The following is a 24,468-nucleotide window of genomic DNA, read 5'->3' on the forward strand; positions in this document are numbered from 1 at the left end:
TACGGTACTTTCCATTTGCCAATCAGATACGCGAGATCTGGTCACGTGACTCCTGGTAGACGCTGGAGGTACGGACCCGTAGCATCGATACTACAGGTACGGACCCTAAACCTAACCCTAACACTAACCCTAACCTTAACCTTTGCTTACCTTTCAACAGTTTGCAGTGGTTAGCAGCTTCTTGACTCGCGAGACTCGCGTACGGGTCCGTATCTGTCTGGCAAATGGAAAGTGCCGTATCCGTAGGCACAGGCTACGGGTACGGGTCCGTATCTGTAGACACTACCTTTTTAATAGCTATGCTCAACATGCCAGACTGTGGCTGTAGTTTGGCAACCAAAAGAGAGATTAGAATTTCATTAACTGAGGAAACAGAGGAGTCATGATTAGTGGACAAGGTTGTGTTTAGAGTGACGACAGGTTATTGACTGGACACAAACACTAGTCTTCTGCATGACAGTCAAATTTGCTGCCTGCCCAGACACAGCGCCTAATTCACTATCCACATGGCTTCATATAGTCCCCACATCCTCCTTTACCGGCACAAATTAGATTTAAATCGTGAGGTTCAGAATTGTTTATATGGACCTTATGCCTAGAAATGCTGCACTTTATAAAAGACCACCTTAAAACATTTAGCTAAACCAATAGACTTTGCAGAACTTTTGACTAGAAAGAAGTTCGTCCCCCAGACTTTGCCACGCTTCTGTACTGGCAGGTGCAACATGATCACTTTAGTCCTCCAATGAGGTGACTCTACCAGAGAACTGATGCCAGAGAGTAAATGTAGTCAGCTGATTTGCAGACAGGTTGCTACCTTCAAAGTGCTTTTGAAACAACCACTACCATTTTTTAGCTTGAATGTAACCCTGTCCTCTGTTCTCTTTCCACATTCTCCTGGAGATCCCCAATTTTTTCATGGCACCTGTCTTTGTTTTTTGACCAGCAGCTGTATAGATAACAGCTGTCAAATCTGTCCATGACCTCAAATGCACCGTCTCACATTTCACCTAGTTCAAAGGTATTATGAAGGATTTTCCATGGAGACATTTTGAAGCCTTCACACAGTCCTTCCATATCGTTATGACCAATTATGAGCAAAATCTCCTCAGTGAATAACTCAGACAACAACCCTCGCTTGTTGCTAGAATACTAAACCTCTGCATGTCGAGCAAAGGTTCCATTGAAAACCTTTGCAGTTGCATTGAGAAAGCATGACAAAGAAAGCTCTTTGCCATGAATACAAACCAAACCCCTGAATACAAAAGCCTTTCCCAGAATATTAAACCCTCCCCAACCTAAAATACAAACTATGAGTGGCAGAAGCTGCCATAGTCCTATTCATTCTCAACAACAAGCAAACCTTTCATTTCTATTTTATTCTTCTGTTCATGATCCCAATGATAGAAATACTAGTTGATCACAGATGTCCCTGGAATATAATATCAGTTGTCCTCAGTGTACCACACAGTCAAAGTAGTTTCTCATTTTATTAGCGAGAAAAGCTCATATAATACAAGCACAAAGATGAATCTGCAGGCCCCGTTTTAGCCATAAATGACACTGTTGGTTGCTGACAGCTGCTGGGTGGCCTTCTCAGTGTGACTCCGGGAAAACCTTGAACAGATCCTCCTCCACAGCAACCCAAACGGGTTTTTAGAACTCTGCTGGAATTCCATCAATAGAGGGAGCTGGGCCTGGGGACAGCTGCTGTATGACACTTGTGAGTTCCTCTGCAGGGTGAGAGGTCTGTCAAGTGCCTCCCTCAGCTCAGGCCTAAGTCTGGGCAGTCACTGAAACAAATTCTCAGCGTGCCAGCTGTCACTGTATACCGCAGTGTGTAAATCATTTACCGAATTTCTCATCAGTGCCTGCTCTGACATCACAGCTCTAAATGGCAGCCTCGGATGTAAAGGTTGTTTATAGACAGCCAGAAATATGGAGGAGAGAGCCACGTGAAACTCCCATCTTTTGAAAAAGTACTTGTGACTCTGGAGGCATTTTGCCCTTTTAACAGAAAGACCTTTAGGATTTTACTTGCTCATCACCCAGCAGGTCTCATCTATTCCCGATCTTCCCGCCTTGCGTTTTGCATACGTCTATAATGAAGATGAATATCTGTGAAAGAGCAAAAACTATGTGAAAACTCAAGAGAACAGGAGAAGGATTTTTCTTGGGTTGATGCATCTGTTGCACATTGTTCATGGAACATTTTTTATGAGATCAAAATCTACGAAGATGACTCATCATAGTTTGAATTGATACAGGAATATTTACAATACAATAAATGGTAAGAGGAGAGAATGTGAAAACATAGGTTCCATTTGTTAAATCATTCAAAATGAGCCATAAGAAAAACACTTTTACATTGACTGTTACACTAGAAATGAGCTGCCACTTATGTAGTTCTCTTTGAGAGAGATGTTCCGCCTTTCTTTCTATTGCAGTAGACCAAAGTGTTTCTTGTGTATTTTGAGATGATAAGAGCGGTTTTCCCATGACAACTAACTCGGAGGAGCGTAAAACAACCCAGGAAACCAGCTGAAGAAAATGTGCATTTCATTCTTCGGAACAAGTCTGCAGAAAATTCAAGTGACAGTCAGAAGGAAACGTCACGTACAAGAAAGAAAAGGACAGGCAAAAAGAAAAAAAAAAAATCAGCATAAAGAGAAGCGTTGACAGTCTGTGCCAGCCCATCTACTTTACTGTATATTGAAGCCGATGCCAAAGCCTGAGGCCCTGAAAGCCGGAGCACGGTCCAAGGGTACCAACAGCATCTCCTCTCCAGCCAAGAGGGCATTCCAGTATAGTGGACAAGCACTCGCCAAAGCAAAGGCTTAGAGAGAACACACATACACACACACTCAGACACACACTGATAACAGAGGGGTGCTGATCATGGGGGAGGCTTAAGAGCTTCAAATTGCCCAAAATGAAAAGTGTGTTCTCTGCAGGAGGTTGAGAGGTAGAAAGAAAGGGAACCGTGGGTCTGCTATTTCTGGTTTACTAGGGTGATCTAAATCTGTGGCTGGATGGAGGCAAAGCCTCATGGGTAATGACCCTAAAAGCCCCCCATCAAATGGAGACACCCACAGGTATTTTCCCCCTGAAATTTGTGGAGGTAATGGGAAATGGGTGTGATGAAAGAGATAAAAACTGAAAACAAAAGGCGAGTGATGAAATAATTTTTTCCACTGTTCCCAGCCAAAAACAGAACCTTTATTAAAGGTCAAGTCGAGACAAGACAGATGAAGCTTTTCATCCATAATCTCTAAAAATAAATTTTATCTTCAAAAGGCAAATTGCTCTCAGTTACACGGGCCAAAGTTTGACACTTGGCTCACTATCTGTATGTGATTAAACTTTGTAACACTCACAGTATGGAGGATTGATGGTTGTTTGATTCACTGAGTGATTAAATGATTGTCTTAATCCTCCCTTTAGAGAGCTGAATGTAATTAATAAAGTGACACCAATGTTAGATGAATTAGAATCCAACTTAAAATAGGCTATAAATCAAGCAGGAATACCAAAGAAGGGAGCAACCTGGAGGGGTAATTATGCAAGACGATTTTCTGTTTTCTCTCTCTTCATTCCATGGCTTTATATCCACAGCATTCCGTTCCTTTGTCATTCAGAATGATGTTTTATGAGCCTTGTCTTCACTTTGTTGACCACTGTGATTGTCATGTCTCATTAAATGCTCGGTCCCAGTTGCACATTGGGAATTAGAAGCTCTGGGAGACACTAAGGCAGCAAGTTTTCTAGTTAGCAGTCTCCATCTTCCTCTTCCGTTGACAGTGCATCGCCCCATCTCTTGTCACATTACCACCAGCAACTGTCAATCAGTGAAAGCTGTGAAATAAAGCTGCATTTTGGGCATGAATGTGTGGAGAGTCACATCTGGGTTCGCCTCTGTTTTATCAGCCTCTGCAACTCAACATTTTGTTGTTTTCATCGATTGATATTCCTGAGGTTTGACAAACTGGAATCTAGTTATCACTTGCCTTATGAAAATTGTCCCTTCATTATGCGAAGATAGATAAACAAGAAGTGATGGATTTTTGTATAATTACAGAAATTTTAACCAAAAAGCAAAACGGAAGACAAGAAGGCTCTAGCAAAACTCTAACTCACCTGATTCTCTTCAACACTCAAATAATGTACATATTTTAGTAAACAATAGATAATCTTGTTTACACTTGATGGGAAAACATACAGGTAAGTGTACACTAAAGAAATGTATTCATTTATCTAATTGCTTTTACACATGTAAATATCCTTTATTTAACATCAAAGAGACTGAAAAATACACGCCATCTCTTGTAAATTTAAGGTTGGAAAATATAAATTGGCACTAGTTTGTTTAAAATGGTTATTTTCCGTCATTTCATTTCATTTTAGCACCCCAGATGTGAGAATATTGCCTTTTTTCCTTGTGCTGTTCTTGGAGTTTGACAGAAGACTGTATATAAAAGACATACGTAGCCTTCGCGATGTGTTTAGCTACTGAGCCACCATTAGCAGGTATCTAAACAGCAAATAATCTTGTTTCTCTGCATTATTTTACTCCTTCTGTGTTCTACATGAACTTGTTCAGATGTATTTAACCAGTTTAAATAGCTTTAAAGGGCCAGTTCAGTTCATATAATGACATTTTCTACTTGACTGCATTGCTTACACGTGACTGAAATGTTATCAATGCATCGGAATGACTTGATTTTATTCATGAGTGATATTTGAAAGGCTGTAATGTTTGAGAATTGCAAAGAGATAATTTCTTCCTTTTACATGCAAAACAAATCCACTATTCATGTTAGTTGCAGTATAAACAAGGACATTAGACAAATCAATCACATCAGAAGCATCGCAGTGATACGGTCTATAATCTGAGGCTGCGGGTACCCAATGCTGTTACTGTTGATTAATTTCTGGGTCAATACTGCTATAGTTGTAGTCTTTCTAACAGCCAGCAGGGGGCGACTTGTCTGCTTGAAAAAAAGAAGCCTGAGTGTACAGAGGTCTATGAGAAAATGACTTCAGCTCTCCTTTGATTTATTACCTCAGTAAATATTCTGAAAATACATTTATGATCTCATTCAACAGTTGGAAGATTTTTTAAATACAGCATTATGTTCATTTTATAAATTGTGGCCATATTTAGAGGAATATAGTCAATAGAGTATGCTTTAGTGTGACTGACAGGTCACTATCATATCATTTCCTCCTCATCTTTTTATATGCAACAAAGCATTTTACTATGAATGTTCCTAAGAGAATGCCAAATGTTGTCAAAACTTGTTCCATTTTTGATTTTTCAACATCATTGAAAAAAATAAGATGATGATAAAAGAATCTGAAGGCTGTAGATTTTCCTTTTAAGTATCATTGCCTCTATATCGTCAATAGACCAAGCTGCTCATGCCAGAAAACATTTTAGTGCAAATCGCAACGCAAAACGAAGCCATGGAAGGAGAACATATTAGCTCATCCACTCAACTAACAACTTTGAACAATGTATGATTCAAAAGGCACTGATGAGGCCACATCACGAACAGCCACTGGTAGTGGTAAGAAATGAAAGTTCATTGGGAACCGTGTCATCAAACAGTCACTGTCAACGTTCCAAACACTACCCGAGAAATAATATATGCAGGAAATTTGATACATTTCTCAAAACAAAAAAACAACTGCCCAGTTTGGGGAATGTTATCTTTGAAGTTAACCTTAAACATTAATTTTAAATTAAATGACTGTTTATGGGATGACTCCATTCTGCAACATATTATCTGGGCTGAGGGAACTAACTGTCCCAGATATGTCACCGATGTTCATTAAAATCACGCAGTGGGCACAAGTTTGTTTTCCAAGTTCTTTTAAGGACTTTCACCCAGAGATGTTCTCACTTGATTGACTGACTGCTGAAAAGGCTTTCATTTTAGCTTCCATTCAGATGTTCGAGGATGTGACTCCTTTTCAGCTAATCCCGCTCTCTGAGTTTATGCGTATCTCACAATTCAGAAAGAGTCACGCTGAAGGCCCCTTTTAAGCAAAGTAAGTCTGTCGTATCATTCCCACCTTTCACATTCATGCGGGCTTAATTGCATCGTTGGAGCTTTATATGAAATGCCAGATAGGGGCTAATATTCACCCTAGTCACATTATGTGACATATTCAAGTGTGCGTTTTTATTCATTTAGATTTAGCAGATGTTTTGCTGAATGCTGATGTGCGGCTGCAATAACAACATGTGGGTCCAAGGTGAAAAGCAGTAAGGTGAGAGAAGGAAGAGACACAAGTGCTCGCCTGACAGTCGTGCTGAATAAAGCGTCCTCGATTTCACTTTGCACTTTTATTATGCTCTGCATAAAAAACGACCAAGTTGTGTTGGATACAAAGAGCCGATTTTTGTACACCATTACTGTGCAGCCTACCACGGCTAGAGTGATTCAAACTTTTCAAAAAGGAGGTTGAAAGGTAGTTTGGATGTGGGTAGCTGAACTTTTGTGAAAGCTGTTTATTGTAATACCACACATTACATATACTACATTGTACATACTCCTACACATCTTCCAACTCATGAGCAATGCAGGTCATTAAGCTGTCAACATTGTTTGCATCCCTCACAAATATACAAGTACGCCATATTATATTTAAGACTGGACTATGCAGTGCTGGAATTGAACTTGAAAGATGAGTCTCCATAGTAATGTTGAATATTTTGGATGTCAAACTATGCAGTCAGTGCTGCTACAAAGAAGCAGTCGGTGTTTGTCAGACTGTCATAGATAACAGAGTTTTGTGGACCCAAAGAAATTACAATAAAGACAAGGTTGTAAAAGAAAAGTTAGCCTCACTTCCAAAAGCATGGTGACAAGTTAACAAATAGCTGACATACCAACCACAGGAAGCAGACTGAGGCAGAAACCAGATCCCAAGCAAAAAACAATCAAGTTATAATTGAACAAACACAACTTTGGAAAGCAATTCCGACTGCCACCTCACTGTTAAAGTGGTGAGTTGGGGGTAAATGTCAAAACTGAAGGGCTGATCAGTGGAGTGGAATTAGCTAAGCAGAGGGGTGGGAAGATCAGGGGAAGTCTGCAAAGACATGAAGGTAAATTATGGCAATAAAACCAGACAGAGTGAAAGAAAGAAAATAAAACCCAAAACCACGAGAACATATATGTTTTATTTTGAAACTGGTTGGATAAGTAGGCAGCTGCAGCAAGATCACAAACAGCACTTGTCAGTCTGCCATGGTGTTTGACTCATAAACTATACTTAATTTATGAATCCTCTGTGACGTGACACCAAGGTTTCTTGAACAGCAGTTTTGATTCTCATTCTCCAGCCTTCACTGTCTTTGCAGTTCCTGGCTCTTCATAAGTCCCGTCTAATTAAAAATAAGAAAATAGGTGGAGCATAAGAGGTGATGAGGTGGAGAATGTGATGGTTTTCTTGGCCGTGGACTTCTCTGTAATCATATGCCACAATCGCACTAGTCCAAACTAAAATAGAGATTAAAAGCTTTTATTTTTTCTGTTTTGTTTTGTTTATTTGTTTTTGTGTGAATTCCATTGGAGCAATCCTTCATATTCTGTGGACCACCACTGACAGGATTTAGTAAACTGGGCAGTACTGGACAGTTTAATTTAATTATTGTAGCTGCAATTCTGGTGCAAACACATCCAGTGGAATGCTAATTATGCTAATTTGGCTAATTTCAATTCAATTTTATTTATATAGCGCCAATTGCAATTCAGATTGTCTCAGGATGCTTTACAGAACCCATATGCCTGAACCCCCAGAGCAAGCCTTAAGGTGATAGTGCCAAAAAAGAACTCCCTTTTAACAGGAAGAAACCTTGAGCAGAACCCGGCTCATATGGGGGGACCCATCTGCCAGTGGCCAGCAGGTTGAATTTCCAGGCTAATGCTCAAAGGGAATCGTACTGTCCCTTTCATACTGTCCCTTTCATACTGTCACACTGTGTTTGCTCTCAGTCCATTCAAAAGCACGATTATGTTTTGTTGTTCCTTTTTATGTGGAATCGATAAAGCGACACACTTATGAGTTCTATCAGAGTCAACGTGAGGTGGCTGGGGTGGATGGCAGGTATACAAAGCACACAAGTTTCTCATCAGAGACATCTGGAGTCCTCTTTGTGGTTCAGTTTAGTCAACAAAAATAGAAATCATTATAAAAGCACTTTGATTAAGGGTGGTGAAAGACTGTGGTTTGGGGTAAATGCCCTCTACCAGTCATCTGGTGGTTGGGTCACTTCAAAGTGGCTAAAAAGTTCTGGAATTGGCTAAAATGTCCTGATATGGGTAGCATTTCTAAGGCCTAAAAACAGCCAATTCTCTCGGACTACTATAATAACATTATGTATAGTACTGAATTTTTGTGATGCCAAAATAATACCGCCTACACCAGCCTATAGAAACGATCTTTTCTGAGTTTTAACATTAACATGAAAAGCAGTGAATATTGCACTGACTACCTTTAGTATCAGTGTTTTTGCAACTTGGAAGATATGTCAATTAACATTTCCATTTCGATATTTTGATTGACAATTTGGTGAAAATGTAGACGGACTCGTAATGTCTTATATCGAAAGTACTTCTGCTATTACTGGTGCTACAGCTCTCCCAGCGTGACAGAGTGACTGCAACTGAAAGGCCGAAAGACGGATAACAAGGAGAAAACACTGTAGATCAACAAACAGCGAGGTGGAAGAGACACAGAGAATGGGGGGCTAGTGACTTGTGATGGGAAGAGTGTTATTTAGCAGTCTCCTAAACTGAAGAAACCCCTGCCAAATTTGGAAATAGCACGCACACACACACACACACACACACACACACACACACACACACACACACACACACACACACACACACACACACACACACACACACACACACACACACATACACACAGTGACACACTCTTGCAAAAACCTCAAAGCACCTGCCAAAGCATGGAAGAGCAAAAATGTGACTAATTACATCTCTTTCCAAGCCGTTGAAAGAGTAAATACCAAAGAAGAGACATGCATATTCATAGCAGGGCACAGCGGGATTGACTTGGCTGTTGAAAATCATCCAGAATGAGATTGTGAAGTGAGGAGAGAGGAAGCTTTTGACACAACAAATTGATGATTATTAGACAGACAGACAGGGAGACAGACACGGAGCAACAGACCGATTCAGAGAAGCAGCGTGAGCGCCACACAGCAAGTCTTATGAAAGCTGCCTGCTGGTTTCTCAGAGATGACGATGCACTTTTAAGATCACACGTCAGCTTTTGATTTGGTTTAAGAGGCTGTGCAGGCATGGGACTTTGGCATTGTAATTAACATATCACTGTATTTTTCTATATCATTTAAATGCTGAAGGCAGTGAAGTGTTGTACGTTCTTGTTAAAAGACATGAAGATGGAGAAATATTTCCCACAGACTGAACATTTAGTTGAGTCATCGTGTTGAGTCACTAATCAGATGTAAACTGTGTGAAAACCTGTAAATCGCTGCTTCTTCAATCATACAGTGCTGTTGAAATTGTGTGGGTTTTTACATTTTTGTCTGGGAGGTTTGATTTCATAAATCCATGTTGGTTTATCGGCCCTTAGGTAGCACATTTCAGCAAGGCGGGGCCACTGTCGGTTCTGTAACTTTACCCGCAGGCTTTCCCCAGGCATTTTGACTTGTCTGCGGAGGAAAAGCGGTGTTTTTAATAATGTTAACAATAGCTCTTTTCTACTCAGGTGTCCAACGTAAGGGCAAAAAACAGCCAAGTTTCAGCAAAGATTGTTTAAATGTTGATGAATTTCAAGAAACTCTGCAAAACATGCTGTTATTGTTTTTCATCACAGCACTGTCTTTTCCTACTTCGCCAATCATAAAAGTCACAATATTCCCTTTACCAATCGTGAGCAGGATTTTGAATTTCTCTCGGGATTAAAAAAGTATCCGTCCATCTATCCGTCCGTCTGTCTATGTAAGCTCACCTTGAAAAACTGGGGGATGGAAACACATTTAAAAATAGTATTTGAAGTCATCCAATTGTCTGTTTGTCTATTCCTCCTTATATGATAGACACTAAACTCTTAGCAGAAAAAAGAGGTTTTATACATTCAGTAATTACTTGAATTTTGTCGCGTTTTCAGCAGAAAAGAGTGTACATGCTGTGGGTAGTACTTTTTCCCCCCCACTGTGTAATTGTTTCTGTGTCAAATATTTTGACATGTCAAAGCAAAAAAACTAATAAAAATAAAAGGCACAGATGGAATCCTTCACATCACAGTGGCTGCATCACTTTGAGTATGATGTCCAAAACAGAGCAAAGCAGCCTCACTCTTTATTATTTAAGCCTTAAAGCAGTTTAAACAAATGGGTTGTATAGAATACCATTCCCCATATAGTTGTCATGAATGGAGATATTGGCTTTATAGACTAAAAGCTTTGTACCCAGCTGCAAACATGTTTATTTCCGCTGGACATTTTAACATGCATACCAATGGGTACTGACTCGTTTTTGGAGACAGCCTCCAGTGGCCATTGGAGGAAGTGCATCCTGTGGAAGTGTCAAAAACATGCAAGCAAGTCAAGCAGGCTGCTGTTTGACTGAAACAAATAGTTGTTTGTATTTTGGTGTTGCCGGTCTCAGCCAACCCTCAGCTATAAAATTGTTATTTTCTCTAAAATGCAAAAACGAGGGTTATCATACTTTCACTGAAAAAGTCCTGAAAACAGTACAGTATATCTGATCTTATCCAGACAACAAATGGGGCAAAAAAACCAACCTCACAATGGTACATTTCAAAAAAATATATACAAAGATTTCATGGGAACAACTGGTACATTTTCTATTTTTAATACAATTCTCACCAACTATTTGTCTCACTTTTTTTTTACCACTATTTGTGTGTTTGCAACTAACAGATCCTAGCTCCTGCTGTTAGACAGCTAGAATTGTTCATAAAAAACAGTGTCATGTGTGTCTGTGTTTTTCCTGAGATGACTGTAAAAAGAACACCAGATATTTTTATATTTCTCTTCCAGTTTTTCATCTTTTTCCGATCTAGGTTTCCTTTTTGTAAATTTGTGGTTTTGAGTCATAGTCGGATGATGAGGTCCCATTTTTATCTGAAGCTGAAAAAACTTACTGCATATAGATACATCTTTTTTTGAAGTCACCCGCAACACAGACTGTTTTTGTCCAAAGTATCAGACAAATAGTTTGCAACTGCATAATAGACAACTTTACATGCAACTGTGATGCCTCCAAAGTTTTTTTTAGCATCAGTAGGAGCATATCAAGCAAAAGACTTTACCCAGTGGCGTGTCACTTTGACATCTTAAATTACTTTGGAGATTGGGAAATTAATTAAATAAATTTTCTGATTATGATTTGAAAGTTTCCATTACACAGCAGGGGGAAGAAATAATGAAAGCTGCAGATAGGAAACAGCGTCCACATGACAGGCTGGAACAGCAGGTTGTTTATGGCGTCTGCAGACTAGCTGACAGTTGCTACTGATAGCTCCCAAAGCTGCTGAAACATATCCCTGGGCAGTCTTCCCAACTTTGTTACTCGTACATGCACCTATAGCTCCTGCAGGAACTGCCACTGAAAGTGATATGAGTAGAAAGAGAAACCCATTGTCCTGTCTCTGCGATAGTAAACTCTAGACATTGTATACCTATGTGTGTGTGTGTGTATATATATATATATATATATATATATATTCATAATACGTGATTGATGGATAGACTTTCAGTTTTACGGGTTGAATAACAATGCTGCATTAACCGTTAACCGTTGAGGATTTATCGCCATCTTTTAGAGTTCCTCAATTTTCACAGGTTCAAAAACAATTGAGGTATTGACTAATAAGCAGTTTTATGGCAGATTTCCTCATTATTTTGTGACAGATTAACAGACATAAGATCAGAAGTTGATTCCAAGTGCTGAATTAGCATTTGGTGCTTGTGCCGGTGTTGATTCAAGTGAAAAAGTTCCATCTTAAATACTGACAAAACAGAACAGCCCAATCAGAGACATGCAGGACCTTTAGAAGTGGCCAAATCAACCGTTTGATGCAATTATAAAAAAGAAGGAATACACTGGCAAGTTCAGCAGCATCAGAAAGCCTCAAATGCCATGAAAGACATCTGAAGTTTATATTTGTATAATTGTTTTTTTGGTGAAGAAAAACCTCATCACAGCATCCAGCCCAGTGAAGAACACTCTCAAAAATCATTGTCAGAGTCTTGAATCAAATGATACTTTCATGAATGTAACTGCAGAGGGTTTTCCCCAAGATGAAAACTCATGGTAACAGTCAAGAATATAAAAGCAAATCAGCACTTTTATGCATTATTAAAGCAAAGGCACACTCAGGAACAACAACATGCCTCAAAACACCATGGAAGACAAGTGAAGTGAATATCGCACAGCTCTTTCCTTGGTGATGAAAACCCCTTCACAGCATCTGGCCAAATGAAGAACACTCTAGAGAAGATGGGCATAACAAGAAACGCCTTCATGATGCAGATACAGAACATTTCCCTCAAGATGTAAAACCACTGGTAACATCTGGAATAGAAAAACCACGGCAGACTTTACTGGAAGATGTTCAGAAAATGTCTGCCCAGTTCTGGAACAAGATTCTTTGGATAGATGACACTGAGATTACATCATCTGTCTGTCATGGGGAGGCAGTGTGATGGCATAGGCATGTATGGTTGCCAATGGAACTGGGTCACTGGCGTGCATTGATGGTGTGACTGCTGACAGAAGAAGCAGGATGAATTCTGAAGTGACAGATTCAGTGAGTTGCTGCGATACATGGTACCTCATTGCCAAATCCAGCCAAGACCTTCTAAAAGCAATAAAATGGAATGCTTCTGCACAACTGGGTTAGTCACCTAACCTCAACCCAATTGAGCTGCTTTTCATTCACTGAGGACTAAATTGAGAGCGGAAGGCCTCACCTTCTCTCCTACACACATATTTCTGCTCATTGTGGTCAAACACTTGAATTTGTGCTTCATCCAAGTATAGAACTTTTCCCAAAAAGATCTTTCTTTGTCCATGTGATCAGATTTCAGTCGAGCCTTAAGGTGCTGCTTCTAGAGGATGGGCTTGACGATAGGAAACACAATTGACAGCTTCTAATTCATCGCACAGCCGCTTTTTGATGGATTTCTTTAAAGGAAATGGAGCTTTCAATGCTTATATTTGTCTAAGAAATGATGTCATGAATGCTAATGCTGTACTTAGAATTTTAATTCACAATGTCCTCCAATGTATCAAAAATCCTTTCATGTTATGAACAAAGGCCAAAAACGCAGCATCACATTCCTACCATATCTACATTTAGCCTCACACAAACAACATGTGAAAGCACATGGAACCAGCTTGTGAGAAAAACGCCATATTCTGAAAATGCAGAAATACCCTGTGTGTTTACCATGCCATGTGTTTCTCTTTTTCTTTTTCTTTTTTATTCCAGGCTTGCAAGATGTCCTGCCAGAGTTCCTCCGTGGGCGTTTTGTGGAGGCAGCCCTCAGCTATGTGGCGTGCAACTCGGAGGGCGAGCTGCTCTGCCGCAACAACGACTGCTGGTGCCGGTGTTCTCCCCGCTTCCCAGAATGCAACTGTCCCTTCGCTGATATCAAGGTCATGGAAGAGAACCTGGAGAAGAGTAAAGAGGCCTGGAGCAACTTCAACCAGGAGTTCATGGAATCTGGTATGGGCGAGTGTTTTATCTGTTGAATGATGCTTTGGTTTTGTGTCTATCAAAAAACGTTTCAGTCAACAAGTGGATCCAAAGACTGGACTGGTATGGCTATTGGAAATACTGCTAATAGCTCATGCATAGCCTATTGTATGCAAATGATTTGAGATCTGGTGTTTTAGCTCAACTTTCCATCCGTCAAGTGTAATATTGAGTCACGTCACTCTGACAGATTTGATCTAATCTGGAAATATTTGTCCCCTTCCATTTTGTTTGCTCAATTTGTATATAGGAGATACTAGAAGCTTGTTTTCAAATGTGACTCCATCGCCATGCTAACTTCGCACTCTCAAGGAGCTGCACAAAACAGGGCAACTAGTGCAACCTTCCCAAAACGCTGAATCATTTTTAACTTTATTTTCAAGTCAGACTGAGAACAAACACAGAAAAAAGCCACCTCATTTTGCAAAATGAATTCTATTTCTCCATCCAGGGTCATTTGCAGGCTGATATAGTCAACTTGCATTTTTATCTGTGCATGTTTTTCCTTTGAACAGTATTTGCGTATTCATATATTCCAAAAAATGTTGTTTTGGTTTTTTTCTTTTGAAAGAAAAAGACATCAGACAGTGGCTACAATTACCAGCAGAATATATTTATGTGAACTAAACCTTGTCAAAAGGGGATGATTTAGGTGTCATACACCAATTAGGCTCTATTAACGTCATTATACATACTTCATTTTTCAAGGACGTTTTTTGAAATTTAGTTCATAGAAAAATGTGAAAATCCTGATCAGAGTTAGTGCCATCTGTCCGCCACACTGCCATTAGTCATTCATAGTACAGCAGCAGCTGGACAGCACCAAATATATTTTGAAATCCAGAACTAAATGGCTTTTGCAAAGAGGCTCTAAGTGCTTAATTTAAATTGATGTAACGCTAATTTATTCTTTGCTCGTATTTGAGCAAAATCAACGTTACTTAGGAACAGAAAGAGTCTACTTGTGTGGCTGCAAACATAAAATACTAACATAACCAGCAAGATCATACAGTTCAGTCACAAAAGTAGCAATTTAAACAAGGAAAGACGCTTGAAGAAATGTTGTTAAACACATGAGTCGATACTGAGTTGTTCTGATACAATTTAAACTTCTGAGAAAACAGCAGGGATACTAGATATATTGTAGCTTTGAAATCCCTGCTGTTCACATTCTTTACGTTTTGTATGATTTTGATTTAGTTGCTTTGTTGTTGAACCGTCAGACATTTTCTGCAAAGATATAACCTTCAAAACAGTCGTCTTCCAACTTTAATAACTAATTTCACACACACAAAAAAAAACATGGTGCCGTGGCTGCCTGACAAAAATGTCCTTATTCCTTTGAATCATCTCTGAAAGAAGTTGCAGTTTGTGAATTTAACCTCATATCAAATGCAGCTCTGTCGATAAAACACTCCTGTTGGCTCAGTGCTCAGGATGTACCGACTGTGTTACAGTGTGTAAAAAAAGCAGAGCTGAGCCGTGGACAGCTGGACAGGGACCACGTTACATAAGTTTGTTCGGTTCCAGTTCCAGATGTAACAAGTGGGATGGTGATGATTTATTGCTCCAGGCTGGATGCAGCTTTCTCTCAGTGACACTCTGTTTAAACAGTGTGTACCTGTGAAGTGTTCCTGCAACTGTGTTCAGAATTTCACATAAAATTTACTTACAAACAGAGACGACAAGTGATAACCTACCTGGATTACAGCTCCACTGCAGTAGATCTTATTCATAAAAACACGCATTATATGAAACCTGATAACTTCAGTATATTCAATTTTAGATGCTTTGTATTGTGTCTGAAGGGGGCATTTGATGATGTATTGTTTAATAGAGAAAGTTATCATTTAAGACTTTCTGAGGAAAAAGCGTGAAAACCTTTCTTCCCTCTTATGGACAGCCCTCGACTGTGTGACTCATTTATGTTGAACTAAGCCGCCTTTGAAAGTGGGTAATTAAAAAGAAAAGTTAAATAGGAATTCAATATTGTCTTAACTTATTCAGTCTCTAAACACACAAGACGTACATTATTACTCACTGGAATTCAGCCTGCTGTCTATTTTCAGCTTATTTGCTGAAGCTCCTGTGGAATCAAACATACGAGTGTGTTCAGTTCAGATTGCTTTGAAATGAAGTCACTTACTGGATAGAAATGGTATTTTTGGTAATAAGTAGTGGAATCGATTGGGATTTTTAAAAGTGCAGTCTAATCTGAATGGTTTTGGATTATTTCTTTTTGATTATTGTTTGCAATAATATACTATCTATACATGTTTAGATATGATAAGAAAGCCTTGGAGTCTGGCCCGTCTTTTCTTCAGGAGGAAATGACATCATGTGGAGCAGGTCATGTGATCTGGAATTAACACACTTCCTTGAGAGATGTTTTTGTAATGAGTAACTTAGTGGAAAGTGATTTTTCAGACACAGATACAAATAATTATTTTCAATATAAAATTAGATTTTTCGCCCAAAAAAGAAATATCTGTCATGAATATCTCAACTTAATAAAAACAAATTTTAAATAAGCTCATTTTATTATTACTTAGCTAATTAGAAGGTGGATGTTATTAAATTCAGGCGGTTATTTAGTTGATATTTTAGTGATAGCCATTCATTTATTATGAATAAATTATTGTTTCCATAATAAATAATTATGGAATTTGTAAAGACATGATCCTAATGAACATAAAAAACATAATTGTTGTTACTTTTAATAAAAATATATGCAAGCTATATCCCATGGACTTCAAAAGGCCCTCAGTTATATATTGACCCAGTAATACTTGACAAAGTTGCAAAGTCAGTAAAGTGAAGGTTGTGTTTTAACATGCTGAGCCACAGTGACAGAAGCTCCATCAGGTGTACAATCTTACTCTTGTTAAATCGATTTTCAGCAAGCCGGGCTGCTTTATCAAAACTATTCATCACACACAGCGAGACACAGGTGTGTGATGTAATGGCGGCAATGATGCAGAACAAGGCGGGCGTCACTTCCAAAATTGGCCAAAGTTTTTTCTCTCTCTCTCTCCTTTTTGCCCCCCTACATCTCAACACATCACCAGCTCACTCCTTAATGACTTGGAAGGTGTAGGCAGGATTTAATTGGAGGCAGGTTTCTGGCAGCTTCTCGTACACTTTTGCGAGTGTGTTGTGTTGAGTTTGGGCGGTTGTGTGTGTTGCATTGCCGTTTGAGCAGAAATTGCTCGGTAAGTGACAATACGGGGGTAAACAGTGTTTCTGTGCATTCACTTAGCCTCATGTTGACAGCGCCTGACTTTGCAGAGTTGATCTTTTTTGCTGCATATTAAATCTTTATAAACATGCTCTGGCAAAGATAGGAGGAAGACGTGTAATTGCGAGGCTTTTCTTGTTCCGCTGACGTTATGTTTTTTGTCAGGAGCTTAACTTTGCACTGTTTGTCATAAAAAATGAGGCCTTTGGTGCTTATGGAGGCTCGTGTGTTTGAGTAACGAGCTAAAAATATCAGGGAAGGAACCACGGTGAGTCGCACAGAGACGCGTGTACTGTACCGCCACGGGCGTTCTTTCATTGAGTGCATCATCAAAGTTTTATCTAATTTTAGGGGAACGCACAAAATCCACTTACCCGCACTTGCAACCACCTTGCGTGAGGCAAGTTGGGATGAAAAATGAGCGCAGAACGATGAGAAGAGGGTAATCTATAAGGCAAATATTGTTTGACTTTCAGAGCTGTGTGTTAGTATTCATTGTCTCTCCGTCCCCGTCTCTCTCTCTGCATTTCTATCTCTGCCCTTCTCCTGCATCAACACACACTCTCACACGGAGACACACATAGTGGGTTTTTAGCTTCTGGGGACGCCTAGGAAGCTGGGCTGAATCTCGTCTGCTGGGATGGGCTGATAAATTTATTGTGGCGAGAGGAAAACAACTGGGAGGATGGTGTGTGTAATAGATTGTTCATGTGTGTGTCGGAGCGACAGAAGGAGGACAAGGAGGAGACTAAATCATTGTGGGTGTGAAAGAGAAAAGAGGAGAGTAATGCCCTCAAACCTCAGCCATTTCAAAACCGAAGGCCCAAAGCTGCCTTGATAGTTTGCTACACACACACACATACACGCATTTATACTAATCACAAGAGCTCTCTGCTGTATGGTTCTTTTCTTTTCTTTGCTGGATAGATCTCAGGTACGATTTTTGGGAGGAAAGATGTCCTGGGAAGGTGTGACTAAGATGCGTGGGGAACATCACGCCTTCGGTTTTTGTGAAATTAGAAAACACAGCCAGCTCCGAGGCTTGGCACCAAACCGCCTAATACCTGCTTTTGTACAGTTTGTTTATAACATCGCAGTGCCTCGTTCATTATAATAATTTCTTTTTCTCTATCGCAGACTTAAAAGTACTTTTGGATCGTCTTTCCTTGACAGATGACGGCTCAGTTCTGTTCTCTCTCAGTTATTAATAAAAGTCTCTATAGACTGTGTGCAGTTTAACGGGGAACATATAAATCATGTTTCGACTTCTTCAAGAAGTCTCTCAAGTCTCACCCGCATGAAGTAGCTTTCTAAGACTTGCTGTTTTCAATACATACAACTAAAGTTTCTCCCAAATCTCAAGAAAAGACCAAAACCAACCTGCAGTAATGTGCCTCTTAGTGTTTTTTTGTGTTCATTTACTTTCCTGAGGGAGATTTTTTGGGGGAAATGAATCACAAATGGATAATTAAAGAATACAAATAATAAGAATTTGAAAAATCAAGCAAATGCTGCTCACTCAAGAGGAAATACAAAATTTGTTGGGCTACAGATTAGTAGACATGTGGCTCCATTGTGAGTCTGCATGCTAATCACAATGAGCAACCATAACCACAAGATACGCAACTTTACTTTCTAGTATGTAAAATGATTGCTAAAATGAATATGTATGCAGTATGTGTACAATCAATTAGCAGTTCAGCATGGCCCATTACCAGTTGGTTAAACAGCTGCTTGGGACTTTGGATAATGTTTATCCATCACAGAAAGTTTCATATGCATCCCAGAAGCAGCCCTTCCTCTGTTCTGCTCTATGAATACACATCTATTCTATCTTTATGTCAAGCAGAAGGAGCAGATCAAGCCGAGCAGGGAGTCAGAAAAAAGATCAGCACAGAGCATCCAGTGGATTTTCCAAGCAAACACCCTAATCGTGTATCGTCAACAGGTGTGCTAAAGTAGTTACTCCTCCAAGGAACGCGTCAGAGTTATGTGACGATCAGCGTACGTTTGTCCTTCTGTGAATCTGTGAATCCATCTGTTAGCAACATTACTCAAAAACGATGAGTGGGTGCTTGTATAGCTCAACGGGTTAAGCGGGCGACCCATGTACAGGGGCTGGTCTCCGACGCAGTAGCCCGAGTTCGATTCCTGCTCACGGCCCTTTGCTGCATCTCTTCTCCCCCTTTTCCTGTCTACCTTCACTTCCACTATCCAATAAAGCCGAAAAGGCAAAAATCAAATATTAAAAAACAAAAAACAATGAGTAACAGATTTGGATGAAACAATGATGTATTATCACTTTTAGCACCAGTGAGCCTAGGCACTGTTTATGTAAAACATAGATACAAAACAATTATGAATCGCGTTCACAGCTACAGCACGGCCACAAGTATTTGATCCAAGTCATTCATATCCATATGTAACTGCAATAACTTCGTCTGTAGGCTACAGTAGGACAAAGTAGGAAATGACACCAAGAAAAACAATTGACCAGTGAAAACAAGGAACCATACTCTATTTATCAATGACAGAAGCACAAAAGCCAAAGAAGCTACCAAATCGGCCAGATAAGCACTCTGCTTCTGCTTGTGGCGAGGTTTGAACCAGTGCGTGGAATAAGCGGGTCGCTCTGCTTGGCATCACTTTGAGTCAAACCTGTCCTGTGCTAAGTCCTCATCCCTGAGTCTTGGAACGCTGACTTCAGAAGATAATTAACTAACCTGAGCCAACACAGGTGACACAACACTACACTGACTCACAGGTTGAAGTGCCAACTTTAAGAGCCAATCTTCTAATGAATTCAGATTAGTGTTAGAATTTGCATATCAACTGCATGTTGTACCCAACAAGCTGCCATTAGGCTGGATCTTTTAGTACCGCTGCTGATGTGAGGAGCTCGAGTTCTCGGGCCACCATACAAGTAAAAGAGAGTGAAGAAAGGGTCTGACTAACAAATGAGGTCACTCATACATGAAACATAAGACAGAGCTTCTTGGTAATTAAGATTCAATTCCCTACTCCCAGGGTGGGTAGGAGGCAGTGTTAACTCCCCACTGAGAGAAAGGCAGCATGAGGGAAAAAGGAGGAAGATGGGAGCAAAAATGAGCCTTTCATCTCCTCCTGTATTCAGTTTGGACAGAAGAGGGACATGAGAAGTAATGTAATAATGTTCAGGTGCATCAGGTCATACTTTAAATAGTTTCCTGTCATTCCCATTGAGGAGCAACCAATTTAGTTTGCAGTTCTTCAGATTAGGTGCATGGATCCTGCTGCACGTGTGCTCGAAAAGTGACTATTTCCTGCATTTCATGCTTTTCCTCTACTCCTTGTCCTGTTGTCAAATTTTTGCTAGCATGGTTTCATTTATTTATTTTACTTTTTCATGTTCAGCCAGATAGAAAAAACAGAACTTGTCTGCAGGCTGGCCACATCTGCTATGAAATATGATCAAGGCTTATCACAGGAAGATATGATAGCAGACATTACTTGGTGAAGATCTGGACACCAGCCGCTATCATAACAGTTCTTACATTTACTTCCCAGTAACTGACTCCTAAACAAATTACTTTCAAGCTCAGCTTTAATGCATCTTGCAATCTGGTCTTCTATCACGGCTGTAGACTCTCATCCTGTCTTTGTTTTTCTTAATAGGCAGAGCTTTAGACCAGCTGCACGATGAAACACTCCATATCAGTAATGGGAAGACAATTGCAGGCGACTATTTAAATAATATACGTACCTGCTGCATCACAGCACCAGACACAGTGTGAACGCAATGTGCTGAAGCAATATTAAATGTTAAAGGAGACCTGTTGTGCTCGTTTCCACTTTCATATGTCATTGGGATTGTATGAGCGTAGGTTTGCATGATTCACATTTCAGAAGACAATCTTATTTATCCTGAAGTGGTCTTTAAAGGCCACTACACACCGTGCCATTTTTGGCTGTCCCAGACGAAAGATAACAATTGTGAGAGAATCGTGGCGATATCTTTGGTCTTGGCTCTAAACCGGTGGTCCTACGTCGCACTGTGAGATGGGTTCAAGGATGGCCGTTGCCATGGTCTTGCGACCAAAAACAAGCTGTGATAAAATTCTGACAGTGTCAGGAATTTGGGATGATCATCTCACAGTGTGACTGCTGCTGCTACCTACATCAACTAACTAACCAATCGAAATGCAGGATGAAATAACGTACTGATCAGCGCTAAACCCAAATAGATGATTTGTGGTGACATTGGCAAAACGTATCAAATCAAGTATGCGTTTTGTTGAAAAATGACAGACCATAACTTACTTCAAGCTCCCTTTGCAAAATTGGCATCCCAAATTGGCTTCTCTTTCCGAGCCACAACAGCGGGCATATTCTTCTTCTTCTCCTTTTTTTGGGGATTTTTCTCCAAACAAATAAATATCGCGGCATGGCTCAGTGGGTAGAGTGGCCGTCTTGTAACTGGAAGGTTGCCGGTTTGATCCTCGGCCTGTCAAGCGCATGTTGAGGTGTCCCTGAGCAAGACACTGAACCCCTAATTGCTCCTGGTGGGTCGTGGTTGCGCCTTGCATGGCAGCTTCCGCCATCAGTGTGTGAATGGGTGAATGTGATGTATCATGTAAAGTGCTTTGGATAAAAGCGCTATATAAATACAACCATTTACCATCACAAGGGCGAGGGCTCCGTTCATGTTTGGCTATTTTCCCTGTGATTGCGGGTGCTGCATTTTTGCTTTGGTTGGGTTTTTTTTCATGGATGGACGGTACGCGCTTAGGACATTTTATTATCACGCATTCATGTCGACTCACGTACATCGTAGGCTGTGGTTCAGCTGTGTTTTCATCATACAATCTGCACAGAGCAAACTTCACGTCGTGCCCAAAGAATATTAGATTCATGTCGTACAGTGTAGCAAGCCGTAAGATTGTTAATATCACATTGTGTAGAGGCTTTAAAGCAGCTGCTCAGCTCAGTCATTTCAGCTCTTGTTTCTTTAAGGACATCCTGCCTCTTGTTTGCTAAATATTACCGTCATTAGCCGCTCATTGTGTGACATAATGGCGGATGTAGTCTTCCATCACAAGCCAGGCATAAACATTTTTCTATACACTAATCAACCACGGCATTAGAACCAGATGCCTGAAATTGTTTACAAGCATAATAGGTCCCTTTTAATGCAATATAAACTACAAAATTATATACATTCAAGGAACAACAATGACAAAGTCAAGCTTTTTGTGACTCACATGCATACACAAATCAAACCCAATCTGGTTGTTATTGTAGAAAAATGCAAGCACAGTGCAGAGCACGACTTCAACCTCTTGTGCAACACATTCTGCAAGTCACAGCTCATCGTCAGCAAACACCTTTGACGTCTGGCACAAGCACAGCAGCATCTACTTGAAGTCATTTACTCTAATAATTGCTCTGTATGGTGACACACAGTGGCAGCGAAGTATGAAGAGGCATTTCAAAAAGGACAAATGCATCCCACGGTGCAATCTCTATGCCTCCTCATGGCTCGATTATACTTCAAATTCAAACTTGGCTTGTTGTCAGATGTTGTCAAACAACAGCACACTCAAAAATGCCAGTTTATTGCAGGTTATTCAGTTGCTGTCAGAAGGTTAAGTTGAGTGGAGTAGACAAAACAAGCTGGAGGAGGTCAGGGTGGATGGTGGGGTCAACAAAGCATGTGATTGTGACACTTGTTGCTGCTGTTCAGTTAATGTCGGTTTTCTTTTTAACGATGATCGAAATCTCCCCATAACCTTAGGCGAATAAAGCAATCTTTGTGCCTAAACTCAGTCAAATGTTTATCCTGGTAGTGGCCAGAGGAACATTTTGTGTAACAGTTCTTTATTTTTGAAGGCATAGATGAAACAATATCACATCCGAAAATGCTCAGAAAGGCTGTTTTTGAGGCGGTTTTGTTGTTTAGTTTGAAGAATCTGCTGCTTTGTGGTGCAAAACACAAAAACAATTTCATTATGATGATGACAAAAAACATTCTTTATCAGAAAAAAAAGCTGAAAAGCATCAGTTCACCAAAACGCAACAAAGCAAATTTGCTGTTTTCGTGTGTGGTATCTGGCAATGCAGGTAGTTTTGCTTTTATTTGGTCAAGTTTTTTTGATGTATCTGCTGTTAGATTTCTGTTGTGTGCATAGAATTTCATTAGCGACAAGCATGGTATTGAGAAAAATAATTATTCAGAATAACAACAACATCCACAAAATACATGAGAATAGGGCAACTTTCTAATGAGGTAATTGCCACATTTAACCCGATGTTTTTTACCATAAAAATAATCATAATTAAACTAACAGGCTGGGGCGTGTTGCTCATTGGATTCTTACAGTGAGAACAATTTGCATGGCATGATGTGACTCAACAAGTACGCGTCTCTCAATGACAGAAAGGTAAGAAAAAAATAAACAATGCTCTCTTATCACAAAGTAATGAACGACTGCCGTTTCTGCTGCCTCTGGAATTGTATTTTTAAGCTATCAGGATCGTGAGGCTTTGTGCTTTCAGATGCATGAGCGAGTGAATGCCATTAAAAGTACAGCAGCAGAACTTTTTGTCAGCTCCATATCAGGCCTTTGAGTTTTGAATTATATTTGGGCAAAGTGAAATCTCAGCAAAGGATATCTCACAGGCAAAACTATCGGCATTGCTAAAGCTTCATTTTTATCCAGTGCTAAGACACTGTGAGAAGATTGTGTTTTTTAAGTACATGGTAACAGTGTGGAAAGTGACCTGTGCTCTATTGTGCCTGCTCTGGACCAGATTGCGTTTGAGATAACACGTCAATGCATGTAAAGCACCTCCTATTATTTAATTAGTTCTCTTCCTCCTGTGGATCCTGTGGAGCTTTGTTCGTGGAATAGAGTGAAGTGGGAAAGTAAGAGCTTTTTGGAGACCACGTAAATCCTTTGGTTTCCCCTCAGGAGCATACAGTGGGTTCAACACTTCAAGCTGTCTTTGACCTTTAAGGATTTTCAACCAAATATTAAAAGTGACAATTTGATTTCTGATTATGTTAGTTTGTCCAGTTACCTTTGGTCCTTTAAAAAGGTGGAAGGCACATACAAAAGGTGTTGTTATTCCTACACCGTTCACCTGATTTGGATGTAAATACCCTCAAATTAAAGCTCGAAGTCTGCACTTAAAGCACATCTTGATTGTTTCATTTTCAGATCCATTGTGGTTTCGCACAGAGCTGAAATTCTGGAAATTCTGTCAAATCTTTATGGACCTGACTGCAGATATGAGATAGAGGATTGTAGATTCCCCGTGGAAAGAACTCCAACCTTCCTTTTTCTGTTTTTCCATTTAAAAAAAAAGATCTTCTGTAGGTCTTGTAATGATATGATAATAAAACAGAGATGGACTGAATCACTAAAGCCTTGTACTTTTTGACCTTATAAAATTTCACT

The 24,468-nt window shown here is 39.9% G+C and overlaps 1 protein-coding gene across 2 annotated transcripts in view; it reads left to right on the top strand.

Annotated features, from left to right (window-relative positions):
* brinp2 (bone morphogenetic protein/retinoic acid inducible neural-specific 2) overlaps positions 1-24,468 on the top strand; it is a 244,026-nt gene that overhangs the window by 175,011 nt on the left and 44,547 nt on the right. For both annotated transcript variants that reach the window (XM_051953298.1, XM_051953297.1), the window contains one exon: positions 13,525-13,761. In XM_051953298.1, the coding sequence (XP_051809258.1) occupies positions 13,525-13,761 (237 nt within the window). The remainder of the gene's footprint in view (positions 1-13,524; positions 13,762-24,468) is intronic.

The sequence above is a fragment of the Acanthochromis polyacanthus genome, chromosome 9 (genome assembly GCF_021347895.1).
Source record: "Acanthochromis polyacanthus isolate Apoly-LR-REF ecotype Palm Island chromosome 9, KAUST_Apoly_ChrSc, whole genome shotgun sequence".
Lineage (NCBI taxonomy): Eukaryota > Metazoa > Chordata > Actinopteri > Pomacentridae > Acanthochromis > Acanthochromis polyacanthus.